The 16,862-nt window shown below is 51.8% G+C and overlaps 1 protein-coding gene and 1 long non-coding RNA gene across 3 annotated transcripts in view; one reads left to right on the top strand and one right to left on the bottom strand.

Moving 5' to 3' along the window:
- LOC116661367 overlaps positions 1-16,002 on the top strand; it is a 57,466-nt gene extending 41,464 nt beyond the window's left edge. For both annotated transcript variants that reach the window (XR_004317255.1, XR_004317254.1), the window contains exons 3-4: positions 14,814-14,950; positions 15,856-16,002. This is a non-coding gene — a long non-coding RNA (uncharacterized LOC116661367). The remainder of the gene's footprint in view (positions 1-14,813; positions 14,951-15,855) is intronic.
- CD9 (CD9 molecule) overlaps positions 1-16,862 on the bottom strand; it is a 30,687-nt gene that overhangs the window by 9,119 nt on the left and 4,706 nt on the right. The window contains exon 2 of the mRNA XM_032473474.1: positions 1,858-1,960. Coding sequence (XP_032329365.1) covers positions 1,858-1,960 — 103 coding nt within the window. The remainder of the gene's footprint in view (positions 1-1,857; positions 1,961-16,862) is intronic.

Consider the following 16,862-nt stretch of genomic DNA (forward strand, 5'->3'; position numbering starts at 1 on the left):
CCACTGAGCTGCTGGTGCTGAGGGCCTGTGTCCCCCAACCACAGCTGGGGTGAAGTCAAAAGGCCAGGAGAGCTGGCCCTGCCCACCAAGGGGGACGTGCAGTCGGTGGAGACATTTTCTATTCCCACATGGGGCAGCCCCCCATGGCCCTGCCCGATCGTCCCAGAGGCAGCGTTCCTGGGCCTGGCTTCAAATCCGAGCCCTGCCTCGGGAGGGGTGTGAGCTCGGGCACGTTACTCCGCACCTCCCACAGCTAAGAACACTCAGAGTGAGCCAGAGTCCTAGGTAACAGGAGACAGAAGCCATCACTGAGAGTGACCCGAGGTGTGGAGCCAGGCACCCTGCAGAGCCTGGAGTCTCTCTTTAGGACAATGGCACCTGCCTGCCCGCAGGTCTGCTCTCCCCGCAGAGGGCCCCCAGCTCCCTGTCGTGATATGCTGTGACATGGTGTGGAGAGCACAAGGCTGGCCTCGAGTCCCCGCCCTGCCCTGCAGCCCCACTGCCCCGGCCCAGGGGGTGGCATTCCACTGTGGTCACCAAAACACACCGTTGCTAAAACAAGTCAGGGCACCACAGAAACCTGCTCCCTAAAACTTGCTGCGTGTGTGGCTTTTTCTTTCTTTCTTTCTTTCTTTTTAAAACATATGTTGCGCTTTTCTTTCCCTCACTCTTTCTGACAATAGGGAGACACACCCTAAAAAATCTTCAACTACCACCACCACCAAAAAGCAATAGAAGCAGGGAGACCACCCTCTGCCGTGGCGACGGAGGCAGGGGGATGGTGGCCCACACGCCACCGGCCACCGGGCTCTTCCTAGAAGCCTGGGCAATAACCCTCTTCAGACTGTTTTCTCATCTTTTTCTAAAAAATAACTTCTTTGGTGGGTGGAAAGGAAGTGACCAAACTCACAGTTTGAGCCTGATGACATGTCAGCATCCTCCTAAAAATAGGTGGCTGCTTTTGTTTCTCGCAAATGAAGTGTTTCCTATCCCCCAGCCTTGTGGAGAGGAGGGCCGGGTGCTGTGGGCTGACTCGGAGGCTGCAGGGGATAGGCCCCGGGCTCCCACTCCCCTGAGAGGTGCTTACCGGGCAATCCGGTAAGAGGCCCAAGGCTGCCTGTGTGTGGAAAGAAACCTGCTGGATCAATTCATGTTCCAACTGGAAGCCTCTGGCCTAAAGCAAAAGCACTTGAGAAAAAACAGGCATGGCCTGTGCCCCAGCGCAGGGGTCTGAAGGGCTGGGGCCTCTTCCAGTCTCTCGTATGCATCTGCCTGACCTCTGGGTCTGAGCCCAGCTTGACCAGTTCCCTCTCCTTCTCCGGGCACTGTGGATCCCCAGAACAATTTCTTTTTTTTATTCTTCAAAAAATTTTTTTGGAGGGGAGAGGTAATTAGTTATGTATGTATTAATATATGTATGTATGTATATGTTTATTTATTTAAACGGAGGTACTGGGGATTGAACTCAGGACCTTGTGCATGCTAAGCACGTGCTCTACCCTTGAGCTCTATCCTCCCCTCTTAAGTTTTTTAAATTAAGGAAATGAACAAGCTCAAGAAGACATGAAATTAAGAGAGTGGATCAGGGACAGAAGCCAAGGCTCTGAAACCCTCCAGGGTGACAGCAGCTTTGGCAAAGTCGACTTCACACCAGAGAATGGTCAAAAGGCCAGGCTCAGTCAGCTGAGAAAAAGAAACCACCTCGACAAATGCAAATTCACGGGCACAGCGACACAACAGCACGGCTGGAAAGGGACCCGACCGGCAACGCGGCCGGCGCAAAAGTCCTCAAGCCAAGTCCCTGGATCAACACGGACTCTCTGCAGCTGGAGGGAGCACCAGGTGTCCCCTACTCACCCGTGTAGAAGCTGGAATTATTATTTTCTTGCTCGAAGATGCTCTTGGTCTGCGAGTCGAATCGGAGCCATAGTCCGACAGCAAGGACCGCAATCCCGGCAAGCTGCAAGACACACAGGACGATGGCATTAGCCTGGCCGCCAGAGACAGGGGGACCCCAAGCACCAGTGGGTGAGACACCCTTGGCCTCTGCCCCTCACCAGGCACCTGGCAGTAGCAGCAGACAAGGTGGGGATAGAGATGGGAGATCAAGCCATTTGAGAAAAATACTAGACAGCTGGGAATAACCAGTTCTCCACCAGCAGCACAGGGGTAGAATGGATATGTCACAGACAACGGAATATTATACAGCAGTGAAAAGGAATCAGCTGCAGTCCATGCAAAACTGTGAGTGCATCTCAGGACGTTAAAGAGGCAAGAAGCCCAAGTCACACATGATACGATTCCATTCATTTAAAAATGACTGTTTAGGGGTGCATGTAGGTGATAAAGTTGAGTGAGTGGTGGCCTGTAGTGAGAGAGAACGATTTCTAACGAGGGACTAGCGCTTGGGTGGTGGAGGCCTACAGCACCAGCAACATGCTAGCTTTAACTGGTGGGGGCACAGATACTCACTTCACAGTTATCTTTACATTGTGTTTTCTGCGCTACCCTGTATACATACCACACAATAAAAGAAGAGAAAATCACCCAAAGGGCTGCGAGGGCATCTGGGAGTCCTTACCAACCCTCACTGCTCAGAGAAGGACGACCGGAGCCTCCTCCACGTTGGGTCCCTCCCTCCTCACACAGGGAAGCCTTACAAGCTGACCACACGATGCCAGGTTTAGGATGATCCTTACAAACATCAGCCAAGAAACCTCCAAGGAAACGTCCACTCTTACAATTTACTGAAAATCCCACTTCACAGGTGGGCCGGGTGAGATACTGGACCCTACAGGGCAGACTCTCCCCGTAAGCAAAGACCCAGGCACCAATCCTGGCCCCGAACTGCTGAGCTTGGTGCCGAGGAGGAGGCCCTGCTCACCCCCCAACCCCCAGCTCCGGCCCCAGGCCAGCTGAGCTCCCCTCCCCGTCGCTGGCCCGTACCAGGGCTGGCTGGGATGACTCACAGGCTGTGGGTGGTGGCCGGCTGGACGAGGGCATGTGGGCTCGTGGCCAACGGCCAGCCCCAGGTTTCACCAGCCCACCCTCTTCAACAGAGGCACCCTGTGTCAGAGCCCTGCTCCTCTGGGAGCAGGGTTCTCTGCCCCAGAGGCTGGGACAGCCTACAGTATAGACAGGCCTCTGCTCTACTTCTCTGTTTCTCTCCTTTTCCCTATGAACTGGCAGTGGGTTTGGACATGTTGGGTGGAGAGCAGAGGCAGCAACAGTAGGCAATGTGACCCAAGACCTCAGCCTGCCGTAGAGTCAAAACCTTGTCTACACCCACGGCGGTGTCCACAGGTGAGGGTCTGGAATTCTGGCCTAGCGGTTCATCGCTTTAGTTTTCCTGTCTGTCAAACAGGAACGGTGAGATGTGGCCCTTCCTTGCCTTTTAAAGCATAGCTGCAGAGCAGAGAGAGGGTGCTCAGACAACTCCATGCTCACAGGGCCAAGAAAGAGGGCAGTGATCGGCCCACGTCACTAGTCCGTCTGGTGGGGACGGAATTAGAATGCCCAGCCCCTCCACTTCCAGCCCAGGCTCTGCTCAGTTACCTGGTTACAAAAGCCAAAGGGAAACATTCCACCTTCAGGCCAGATGCAGTCCCACCCATTCGACAGGGGCAGGGAGAAAGGACAGTTTTCCCCACTATTTTACTGGAAATTTCTTTACTTCACACACGCTCATGTTCTTAGATGAAAAATCATGGGACAAACCTCACCTGAGGACATGCTACAAAGTACTTGACTGGAAGTCCCCAAAACTGTCTGAGTCATGAAAAATGAAGACAGACAGAAACTGTCGCAGACCAGAGGAGAGACGGAGGAGACAGGACCCCTGCCACGTGGTACCGTGGGTGGGATCCTTGAACAGAAAGGGGGAGGGCTGGAAAAACAGGTGAGATCCGAGTAAGTCTAGTTTGGTTAAGAGGAATGTACTGATGAGGGTCTCTGAGCTGAGACAAGCGCGCCCTGGGAATAGAAGCCGTGAGCAACAGGGGAGACGCAGGGGGGTGAGAGGGACCTCCCCGTGCTGTCTTTACAGCTTTCCTGCAGATGTACAACTGTCCTAGACCTAAGTGTGTGTATGTGTGTGTGGACGATGGGGCCTCTCTTTCAAAGCTCCCTGTCTCCATCAAGAACCCACTCCAGTGGGGACAGCAGAGCTCAGTGGTAGAGCGTGCGCTTAGCATGCATGAGGTCCTGGGTTCAATCCCCAGTACCTCCATTAAAAAAAAAAAAAAAAAAACTAAAAATAAATAAATAGACCTAATTACCTCTCCTTCCAAAAAACGGTAATTCTATATATAGAAAAAAGAACGCACTCCCATTAATCCAGCTCTTCCCTGCCTCTGTTGTCGGCCTCCACCACTGTTTGACTTTTTGCCAGTACACATAGGCTGGTCTGTCTCTCCTGAAAAAACGAAACAGAAAACAAACCCTCTCTCCCCTCAAACGCACAGCTCCTCCAGGCTGCTCTGCGCGCGCAGCTCAGCTTGCAGCTCAGCCACCTCTGGGTCCTCACCCCGCAAGCAGTCCCTGCATAACCTCCCTCCCTTCCCTGCCTCCCGCCCTTCCTGCAGGACGGTGTCCTTTCTCTGAAAGGCCCAGACAGCTCATGTTGTCACCAAGCGTTAAGGCTTGTAGTCTGTCATCACACTTTTGATCTCTCAGCAGTGACACTGCTGAACCCTGCCTCCTCCTCCTCTGTGCCTTAGATGGAATCGCTCAAAGTTTCCCAAATAAGTCTCATGCATTCCCGCCTCTGCTAGAGCAAGTCTCTCCTCCTGCAAGGCTGTCCCGGCCACCTAGGCCAGCTGCTTCCCCACCAAGATGTCCGCAGCCTCCTCCCCAGGAAATGGGACCCCGGCTGCGCTGGTCCTTGCCAGCATTCTCCCTCCCACCCTCTGTTCCTCTCCTAGAGGGCAGGGCAACCTCTTAGTCATTCTAGGAGCTCCCTTGCCCCCTCCATCCTTGGGATCAGTCATTAGTAAATAATTATGCAGTAAGTGAAAGATCACTTCAAAGAAAAGAATTTCTGAAGCCCACCAGCATGTCTCTCCCAGGTCCTCTCCCCTTGGACGAGCTTCTGGATCCATCTTCCAATATCGTACAGCAAAAGTCAGAAACTATGACGAACAACCACCTGCCCAGAATAAAAACTGACATGGAGCCACGAGGGCATGGGGTGAATGTCACAATGAGACTGAGGGACCATTCCATGTGAAGTCTTTCGACAGTGAGGGTTTACAGAAAGCCCAGGCACCGCTGTCCTCGGCCTTCACCCCCGCGAAAGTCCAGTTAGACAGCCGGCCTTTGACGCGCGCACAGGTGGTGAGTAACCCAGTCACCTGGGGCCGGGGCCGGGGCCGGGGCCGGCTCCCGGAGACGTGAAACCCAGCCGGCCCCGGGCTCAGGCCCGCAGCGGACAGTCTCCCGTCCTCTCCCCCTCCCCACCCAGAGCACAGGCACCCCCGCGGAGGTCCGGCTCTCAGTGAGTCACACCGCGGGTCCCCAGGGACCGGCCCAGAAATCTTACACTGAGGCACACAGCCGGGGTTAAAGGAAAACATCTCCAGTTCCAAAGGAGGGCTGAAAACACGTCAAAATGCAGTGTTGCTTGGGGGGCACCTGGCTGACCTGTGGCTTCTGCCAAGTTTGCAAAGCTGGTTCCAGTTCGAAGCCTAAGAGGTATTTACCACAGTGCTCCTGACAGAGACACCTGAAGTAAGCTTGCAGAAAGATGGGGAAGTGGCAAGGAGGTGACCAGGAGGAAAAGGGCAACTGGCTGACTGAACAGGAGGGGTGTGTGTGTGTGTGTGTGTGTGTGTGTGTGTGTGTGTGACACTGTGTCCCATCCCTCAGGTGGAAGGCACCAGGTCTGCCTGTGGGACAAACCCCCACTTCAAACTTCAAAGAAAAATCCTCTCATAGCAAACAAACTGTGTGGTCGTGGCCAGGCCCTCCTCCCCCTGGGTCCCCTCTTTCCTCTGGAATGTGACCTGACTGGCCACACATCCTTTAAAGGGACAGACTGCTCCCTCACTGCGCTCTCTGTCCAGCTGTCTAGAAGCCCAGGAAGTAGAGAGCAGCTCATTCTCCACCAGCGGTTTTCTCTGAGGCGGACCCGAGACTGAAGGTGGTCGCACCTGCCACTTCAGGGGCGGCTGGAGGTGGGCAGAGGTGACAACGTGGGGTCGAGGGGTGGGGAGGGAGTGCTTACTGTCCTTCTCTAAAGCAACAGCTATTTGGTGACTTTGGTGAGCCTGTGGTTAAGAGATGCTACAAAGGTTTCAGTGAGGGACAGGTGGCAAAATGGAAAGAATGGTGGGCAAGGAGCAGGAGGTCCTGGCTCTGCCACTTGTCACCTGCACGCCTGTGACACCCAGGGCTTGGTCTACATGGGAAATGGCAGAATCACCCGCAGGGGGGTTTCCTGGACATGCATCATCCCAGCTCCATCCCAGGGCATCCTGACTGCCCCCAGGTGGCTGCACACGCCTGCTGGGCTCGTGGATGGGCGTGGACTCTGGGGCTAATGCTGGCGCTGCTAGATAGGAGCTGCTCGCACTAAGCACTTCCCCCGGCGTCTCTGAACATTCAAGTTCTCATAAAGAGTAAAGATGAGGGGGTGATGCCTTCCCATCTTTGACCCAGGTTGAAGGTGAAGATTTAAGGGTTACCAGGAAAAGGAGGTGGGAAGGGATACATTTGGGAGTTTGATATTTACAAACGTTGGCCACTATATACAGATTAAAAAAAAATTTTCTGCTGTATAGTACAGGGAGCTATGTTCGATATCTTGTAATAACCTTTAATGAAAAAAGAATATGAAAACGAATATATATGTATACGCATGACTGGGACATTGTGCTGGACACCAGAGACTGACCCATTGTAACTGACGGTACTTCAATTAAAGAATTAAATGAAGTGATACACGTTAGACATCCTGAAAACCGCGAGTGCCAGAGCTAGCCAGATTCTGTTGGCAATAATAATAATAAACACTGAGAATGACAAGAAGACGGCAGCGGGGTGACCCACGGCACTCGGCAGCGTCAGTTCTGTGTCCCTCTCTGACCTGAGAAGGGGGCTGGGTGGGAACAGGGCAACTGAGGCCAGTGTGGCCTGTCTTCTGTGAGGGCCGGTGTGAGCACGGGGGCGGGGGACATGGATAAGCTGATGCCTCCTTGAGCTCCACCAGGAGCTCCCAGGATGGCCGAAGAGAGTGGGGATGGGAGGGGACGGGACAGAATCAGTAAGAGTGGAGGCCTCTGTCCTTCCTGGGCCAGGCTGCTTCCGTGAGCAAATGAGCTCTGCAGAAAGCAGTTATTAAGGGAGCAGATCACAGACAGGGAGGAGACATGATCGCTTTAATTCTCTCCTTCGGTAACATACGGATCAGCCCTGGATTTTTTTTTTTAAATATCCAGGTTCTAATCCGTGGAAACTGTGTCATCTCTTTTTTTAAAAATATTTCTTTTTGGGGGAGGGAGGTAGTTAAGTTTATCTATTTATTTACTTATTTAACTGAGGTACTGGGGATTGTACCTCCCGCATGCTAAGCATGTGCTCTACCACTGAGCTATACTCTCTCCCCTTGGATATTTTTTTTCAATGTACTGGATTTAGGAGGCCTTGGCAGAGCTGCCCCTGGCACCCAGGAAGTCAGCGAGAGGCTGAACACAGAGGATGCAAGTTTCCCCACCGGTCACGCTTGACGGAAGCCTCCGGAGTGGTAATAAAGGCCTCTGTGTTCACACAGGCTTCAGTGTTTAAAAACAAGTCAGGCCACCTAGACCTGTGGGCTCCCGGCCTCACCCATCTCCATGGCAACCCCGGCTCACGGGTGCGTGCCAAGCCTCCGCGGGCTGATTCATGGTCAGGAGCCTGGGCCGGGCACTGCCAGTGAGAGCAAACAGGAGCCGGTCCCCACCGCCTCTTCTCACCCTCTCCCGGGACCCTCCTCCCCCAGCCGCTGTCTCTGGAAGGACCTAGCGCTTCGGCAGGAACAGAGGTCTCAGAATCCTGCCTTCTCCAGTCCCCCCAACCCGCCCCCGCCATGAAAACAACACAAACACATTCCACGCCGATCAGAAAACGCAGCCGTGACTTGCTTTCATTAAGGATCCCATGTAAACTGTTAATTCTCAGCAGAATTTAAAGATATCAACCAGGGCATAGTGCTAAGTTTAGTTTTACTCGAGACCCGTGAAAAAGCTCCAGAGATCACAGTCCTGGAGAACAGCCACCCGCTCCCTTCCCTCTGTGCGTACCATCAACCTGGGGGCCACCTCATCCCCTTGGGGCTTCTGCCGGGCTGCAAATCTACAGAAGCCTGGATCCTCAAAGGCCACTGGGAGGCTTTTTTCCAGGACAGCAGTTCTCAACGTGCGGTCCCTAGGCCAGGTGTAGCGGCAGCATCACCTGGGAACTTGTCAGACGTGCAAACTCACTGTCCCCATCCTAGACTTACTCAATTAGAAACCTGAGTGAGGTGCGGTCTGTGTTTTAACAAGCACCCCCAGATGATTCTGATGCCCACTCAGGTTTGAGAACCGCTGCTCTAAGGCTTTCGTTTAAACACTGAACCATGCGGGGAGGGGAGGAGATAGCTCAGTGGTAAAGCGCATGCTTAGCGTGAACAAGGTACTGGGTTCAATCCCCGGTACCTCCACTAGGGAAAAAAAAAAAACAAACAATCGAGATGACGTGGAAAAGCTCTCTCTGGGGCTTCTGAACTCAGAGACCAGATTTCTAAATGCCAGTGCCAAAATGCCCGAAGCCAGGGGGCAGGGGTGTGAGCCTCCTCTGGGCGCAGGGTACCTGTGTGTGTCAAGGAGTGCTCACACGCTCGACTACCCTGCTGGCACTGTAAAGCCAGAAGGACTGGGCTTGAGGACCACCTTAGCTGCTGCATGGTGACAGTTAAGGGGGAAGGAAGCAAGAGGTAAGAAAGACAGATCCTTGCCGGAGCACTCCCTCTAGAACACAGAGCTGGGAAGTCAAAGTAAATGCTCAAGTCAGAACCTGCATTTGGCTCCCACAAGCGCCTCCACCCACAGCCTCACCCCGTGAACCCTCCTCCCCAAGTCGCCAAAACGACTCCAGCAGCCTCTGCAGCCGGGCACTCTTGGCAAAAACACACCCGGATTTCTGCAGTCCACACTCTCCCTAGGACAGGCTGCCACTGTGTCTGAAAATGGACTCTTCGTTAAATCACCCCAAATTCTAGGAAAACAAAAAGTTCTTTAAAAGAACACAGGCAGAGGCTGATGGTCAATGACGTCGTAGCTTTCTGTTGATTTGACTTGTGCCAGGCTTTTCTGTCCATTAGTGATCCCTCCAGAGGCTAGAGAAAGGAAAATTAATAATAGTAGTAGTCACTGTGAGTACCCACAGTGCTCTGCTTCGTAGGAGGTGATTTATGTACATTATCTCATTTAATCTGCTTGTCACACTTATGTTATAGATGAAACAGACTCATAGAGGTTAAGCAACTTGCCTAGAATAACACAGTCAGCAAGAGGCAGAGCTCACCCCAAACCAGATCCACGTAACAGCTCACAGCCACACTCTTCCCAACACTGTGCTCCCCCGACTTGCCAACTGGTTAATGGGAAGAACAGGAACCCCCAAGAAAAGACAAGTAGATGGTCTGGACATGTTGAATTTGGCAAGATGCTCTGACCTAAACCGTACGTTGCCCGCTAGCTGGATAATTCTGATTCAGGGCATCGATGCCGGCCAGTCAAGGTGAAGGCCAAGGGGGAGGGAAGGCACAACCACTGACTCCTCCTTTGGGCCTGTTCTCTCCCCATCCCCTTCCCTCTGCTGAGGATGGGAGAGGCGGTGGTCTTAAGCCCACCGTCCGCAGGTCCCAAGGGAGCTTCGAGGTGTCAGAAAGTTCTCCGTAAGAGGCATCCACCTCTTTTGGGATGCAGTGAAGGAGACGTGCAGAGGCCACCCTTCTCGGGTGGGCTCCACAAGGGGAGCCTCTCTGCCAGTCGAGCATCCTTGTGGGCCGTTTCCAGCAAAGTGCAACACCGTCACCGCCCCCCCACCTCTCCCAAGCCCGGGAAGTCTCAGGAACAGTCGTTTCGTGAACAGGCGGAAAGACAAGTCCTCTCATTCAGCTTCTGAAAGGGACGCAGCCTGGTGGTGGGTTTCAGCTTTGCGCAGTGCCCCGTGATGCGGCTTTGAGGAACTGAAGCAATAGTTGCGGGGGCGTGTGGACGCTGAGGACCACCTCAGCCTCTGAACAATTCCAAGGAGAGGGAGCAGTAACAGTAACCACACAACAGCTGCAGAGGCTGACATCTGAGCTCTTGCTACGAGCCAGGCGCTGCGATAATGGCTTTGCATTAACCATCCCGCTTCTGCTGCCACTGACTTTGTATAACTGTAGGAGCTTGTATTATTGCCTTCATTTATGCACATAAAGAAAGTGGGGCCTAAGGAGAGTCACCGATTGGCTGCCTCCCTCCAGGAAACTGCATTTCCTACAAGTCCACCCCTCCCTCCTCCACAATCCTCCTGTGTCTTAGAGGGTCCCTGCTGCTCTATGTTGCTCTTTTACACCACGTGGCACCTTGGGGTGGGGGTGGGGCAACAATACCCATAACAACAAAATCCAACCACCCTCAAGAGGCCAGGACCTGGGGAAGGCTGACCTCTGCCTCTCAGGGCCATTGAGGGCTCTAAACACGGAGATCATTGTGGCACCCACCCCATTACCTAGAAAATCCAACATTAAAAAAAAAAAATCAAAATTGTAAGTGAGTATAAAGCAGTTCCTTTCCCCAAGGTTCCCAGGCCGCCAGCACAGCTGGTGTCCTGAGCACAGGCTCCGCCTGCCTGCTGACCTCTCGGCCTCCCTTTCTGGTAATGCTCGCCCACCTGGGGGCCTCCCGGGTGGAGGCAGGAAGGTGGCAGCCTGTGGGTGCAGGTATCTTGCATTGCCTGGGTCTTTGGGGCACTCTGAATGTTCAGCCTGCTAACAGCGGGGCATTCCCTGCAGGTGCACAGTGAGAGACCTCCTGGGGAGAAGAGGAAATCTGGGAGACCAGTGTCGTACTGTAAGGCCTGTTGCCCCTCTCAGCCTGAGGCTGCTGCGGGGATGGCCTTATACCCTTCATGGTAGTTACAATCATCCTAGCCTGAAATGAGGAAACAGGCTCAGAGATGTAAAGCAACTTGTCCATGATCACAGAGCAGAGCTGGAGTGACTCAGCCGTCAGCTCTTTCCCTCTGTCACATGCAGAGCACGTGCCACGCAGAGGTCAGTTTTTCCACTGCCTGTCTCCTGCATCCCTGGTGGAAGGCGGGGAGCTTGGTCCCCTGTCTAGGGTGTGGCCGAGGATGAGGGCCTTGGAAGCTTTTTCTCCTCACACCTTTATGGAAACCAGGCAGCGACCCTGTCTGAACAAGTTCAAGATTTGAGAAGTTCTCCCATCTGAGGACGAAGCTGGTGTCACTTGAAATCCAGAGCCCTTATTCTGTCTAGGAAAGGAGAAAAGCTTCGGCTGATACGAGGCGCTGGTGTTAAGTAGTTTGGGGCTGAGGGATTGGGAGGGAGGCCTCTGCCCACGGTAACCTCCTCCTAAGTGAGAAGTCTCATTCAAGTTTCCACTGCCTGCTCGCCAGACGGGTAGTGGACGTCAGCCGGCCCATAAATCCATTTTCTGCTGAAAGCGGGCATTCTGATCTTAACCAAAATCATCTGATGTGGGGGATTGTTTTGGGGCTGTTTTGCTTTAAATTCCAGAATACGACACATTCGTTTTCCATTGTGTACACCTCACGAAGACGCCTGGTGATCACACATACACACACACATCCTTCACCCACGAGGACCAGCCAGCCCTCATTCTGTCTGTGGAACCAGCAACCACTTGACTGCACGGCCCCGAGGGGTGGGAGACGCCGGCTGCCCTGTTCCTGTGCTGTGACCTCCACTTCCTTTCAGTCGCATTAGTAGACGGCAAGCCCTCTGCGGTCTGCTGGGTCCCACACCCCACCGGGAGCACTGCGCCCAAGTCATTTAATTTTCTCAATTAGACCCACTAGGCAGGTAATATTAACTTGTTTTTCAGATGAGAAATTTCAGGCACAGAAGTTCTGTAGCTTGTCTTGAGATCACCAGGCAAATAGGTGCCTGAACCCAGAACAGTCTGACTGTGAAGAAGCCCAAATTCTCATTTTGCTAAACTCTTTGCCTTTCTGATCCGTTTTGTTAATTTCAGAGCCAGAATTTTTTACTTTCGTCTTCTCCCTCCTAGTCATATCTGATCCCATTTCAAAAGTGGCATCTTCTATCCACCCCACGAGCTCCCATCTGTAGGAGCAGGGGGCCTACCTTCTCACAACAGGAAGGCACCTGCCAGGACCACCTGGCCTGCAGGTGCCATCAGAGCCTGGCCTCTCTGTGGGCGCGTTGCCTGATGGACAGAGTCTAGAGAGACAGCCTGAGCTTCCACTTGCTGGCCTCTGGCCAGAGAGCTCTGTCCATGCTCTCACTGCCCTGGCCAGGGTGGGGGGTGGAAACTGAGTGTGGATGCAGCAGCGCTCTGGGAAACAGACTCCCCAGAGTGACTTGGTACGCTTTCTTCTCATCCCAGCTTTGCCACTGCTGTAAGCCTGGCCAAGCACAGATATTGTCACAACTGCCCCCTGGCCACTGTCCTTTTATCCCTTATAGGAATGGCCCCATGGTGGGGCCCAGAGCCTTTGCCCTTCCCTCACAGCACCATCCTGGCAGCAGAGGGTGAAGGGAAGGAGAAGGCATCACTGCAGGCCTGTTACTGCCCTGGGCAGCAGGCCCTGGGAGGCACCTGCAATATGAGGGTCGTGCCAGCTTCCCACACGAAGGGTCCCTCCCCAGTACTGGAAGAGAATCTAATTTCTAGTTGAAATGAGTTTTCTGGTCTCTTAAGGGTTATCTGTCTTGGGCAGTCAGGGCTATAATCTGATTGCAGTGGGGGAAAGGAGAACCCAGGAAGATTTCCCAGGCTTGTAGAAAGGACACTTTAAAGAGCTTGGGCATAATGCTAACAGGTTGAAATCCATGGTCCCACATCACAAGAAGGAAGGTGTTCACAGTGCATCAGAGTGAGCAGGAGGAAGAGTCTCAGGGGGACAGTTTTCCTGTCTCTGGAGTGCACAACCTGTTAAGGGCTTCCCACCCATTGTTGGGGGGCAAGGAGGTGAGGGGTAACTGCAAACGGGCACACTGCAATTGCTAATCTAGAAGGGAGAGGTGCTTTTGATTCAAACCTGTGAATAACTATGCCTTAGTCCATTCAGGCTGCTATAACAAAGTCCCATGGACTGGGGGGAACTCCGAGATCAAGGAACCTGCAGATTTGGTGTCTGGTGAGGACTCCTTCCTGGTTCCTGGAGGACTGTCTTCTCATTACTATCTCACATGGTTGAAGGGAGGAGAGAACTCTCCGAGGCCACTTCTTATAAGGGCACTAATTCCATTCATGAGGGCCCCATCCTCATGACCTAATTGCCCCCAAAGGCCCTACCTCCAAATACCACTGCATTGGACTTTAGGATTTAACATACAGATTTTGGAGAGACACAAACACTCTATAACAAAGTATCTTTTACAAACACCAAACGTCCCAAAGAAGACATACAGATGGCCCATAGGCACATGAAAAGATGCTCAGTATCACTAATTATCAGGGAAATGCAAATCAAAACCACAATGAGCTATCACCTCACACCTCTCAGAATGACTATCATCAAAAAGACAACAAACAAGTGTTGGTGAGAATATGGAGAAAAGGGAACCGTTGCACAATCTTAGTGGGAATGTAAATTGGAGCAGCCACTGTGGCAAACAGTATGGAGGTTCCTCAAAAGATTAAAAATACAACTATCATGTGATCCAGCAATTCTATTTCTGGCTATTCATCCAAAGAACACGAAAACACTAATTCAAAAAGACATATGCACCTCTAGGTTCATTGCAGCATTATTCACAATAACCAAGAAATGGAAAGAACTTAAATGTCCACTGATAGATAAACGGATAGAGAAGATGTGGTATATACACAATGGCATATTATTCAGCAAAAGAAAAGAAAGAAACCATGCCATTTGTGACAACGTGGATGGACCAGGAGGGTATTACACTAAGTGAAACCGGAAAAGCAAAACATGTGAACAAACAAAACAAAACCCAGCTCACAGATACAGAGAACAGACTGGTGGCTGTTAGATGGAAGGAAGGCTGGAGGGTGGGCAAAATGGGTGAAGGGGATCCAGGGGCACAAACCTCTAGTTATAAAATAAGCCATGGGGATGGGATGTACAGCATGGTGACTATAGTCAATAATATTGTTTTGCAAACTTGAAAGCTGCTCTCATTATAAGAAAAAAAAATTCTGTAACTTTGTGTGATGACAGATGGCAACAAGACTTACTGTGATCTTTTGCAATGTATACAAATGTCCAAGTATGCCTTGTTGTATACCTGAAACTAACTGAATGCTGCCTGTCAACTATACTTCAACTAGAAAACACACATACACACTAAACTTCTACTGAGCCGAAATGCAATGAGTTCGCAGCTATGATTTTCCTGATCTTTTCATTAAAAGTTTTAATAAATCAATCTTATCATTTTTCATGCTATTGATTCAGTCAATGAAAGTTCATAGCGAAATTAAAACGAAAATGCTATAGAAATCTGTTTTGAATTCAATAAAATGGTCTGATCTACTTTACTGTATTTTTTTAACCACTAGTCAAGGATTTTTACCTATGATCCATGTGTTGTGTTGTTTCTGCACTAGGACACTGACATGCAGCTCAGACGGGGAGTAAAAGGGGCTTCGTCCTAGCAGCTGGCAGGCAGAAGCTTGGTGGGAGTCATGGTCATGCTGCCAGCCGGCCTGAGAGGTATTCACTTGGGACCTTGAACATGTGCTGGGTAAGCTTTGGAGAGTGACTTTCCTAACAGAGCCTTGCTTGATGCTTGGCAAGAAGATTAAACAAAAGGGCTTACTGACTGACTCCACATCGATAGTCCCCAAAGCTCTCCACCCTGGGATCTTCTCTGGAATCAAACAGATTTGGCCCCTCTCCTCCAAGTCAGCCAGCTTCATCCTCCTCGCTACTTAACCAGCCTGTGTGTCAGCAACCCAGGAGCCCCAGTCCTCAGTGCCCCCTGAGGGACGTCTCTCCCTTTCCACAGTCCTCAGAGGCAAGGCCAGGGAAGGTGGGCTGAGCCTTCTAGTTTCCATTTGGTGGGAAAGACAGAACCCTGCTCTTCCCGAAAGAGACAAATCACCCAAGCTCTGGGGCTAGAAAGACAAAACACTCCTTAAATTAATTTTGAGTCTAAGCCACAACTTGGGCAAGGATTAAGCTGAGTCAAACAAGGACGGGTGGGGAGGCCAGTGCTCCAGTCAGGGCTGCCCCTGATCATCAAGGAACTTAGGGCCCTCTAATGTCCTTCTCAAAGTACTCCCAACCCTCCCCACGCTGCCCCAGGGAGCAGTGGGGCAACCCGCATCACATGGCAGGAACACAGGATTCAGGGCAGAGCAGGAGTTGCCTGGAAACCAAGGGAGAAAAACCAATATGGGATGTTCAATATGGGGGGGGGGGGTCTACAGGCCTCCAGGGGAAAAAAAAAGCAAAGAAATGGGCAGTGCACATTTCTGGAGGTAGGTCCTGCTGATTTCATGGGATTCCCCAAAAGGTTCAGACCTGCTAGTCTAGGACGACAGCACATAATACTTAAAAACTATCCAGAACTAAGTATTTTTTTGGTGGCGGGGAGGAATTACTGGATGGATGTAATTATAATAAAATTATCTCATCTGGAGACAGGATGCTGCTTTCCACAGCTGCCTGCCATCACTTGATGGAAAATGAAAATGTCCCTGGACCAGCATGACTTTTTCCATGGGATGAAACAGGCAAGTGATCTGCAGTCAGACTAAAAACATAAATTAAAAAAATGTATTGTTGAGATTAGCCCTTTGGTCTCCTGGATTCCCTCCACTGCAAACGCTGTCTCTGGGTGACATGCATCTGACAGGCTCTTCCCCAGATTTTTAAAGCCCCGAACAATGAAATCACCGCTGTTCTGTAGGTCAGAGGGAAAGATCATTTCTGCAAATCTTTCGTTGAAAGGACCTACGGTGGGTCCAAACAGCGCCCTGGCCCCTCCCTGGGGGAGGCGGGAACACAGAACATAAACACGCAGCTTCCTGAAACTTCTTCACTCCCTTCTCCCCACCAGCGGTCTCTCCAGAACAGGCAGCCGTGGAGGCAAAAGACCAGAGAAGCGACGGTCACCTGTGACCTTGGGTCCTTCACCCTCACAGCCAGACGCACCCAAGAAAGACCATCATGGCTTGTGCTCTTAGAAGAGGTGCTTTTGTTAAGTCCCAAGCTGTGTGACCAATTCCAAAAGCCACACCTTCTTAGAAAGTGGAACAGAACAGGGAAACAGACAAATCAAATCTGGACACACAGCCTTGTGTGTGAAAGGCAAGATTTGCATCCCACACGACAGGAAGATATGAAGTCACTGACCTGTGAGGTCTGAAGTCACCAGACTCACTTCACAGAGGATGAGGATGGCCCTCAAAAGGGCTGCCTGTCAAAGCAGTTCCAGATTCAGTCTTAACCAGTAGCCACTTCCTTTGAGCACCAAAGAGTAAAGTCTGCAACAGTGCCATGGGCCACTTTGAAAAAAAGGGGGTAGGGTGTGTGCGCGCACGCACATGTGTGTGTGTACGTGTGTGTGCATGTGTGCAGAGGAATCCTCCCCATCCCTAAATCAGGAGTCAGATCTGCTGGAGACAACACTGCAGGGCAAAGTCGGGGGA

This window comes from Camelus ferus, chromosome 34, assembly GCF_009834535.1.
Source record: "Camelus ferus isolate YT-003-E chromosome 34, BCGSAC_Cfer_1.0, whole genome shotgun sequence".
In the NCBI taxonomy this organism is placed as follows: Eukaryota; Metazoa; Chordata; class Mammalia; order Artiodactyla; family Camelidae; genus Camelus; species Camelus ferus.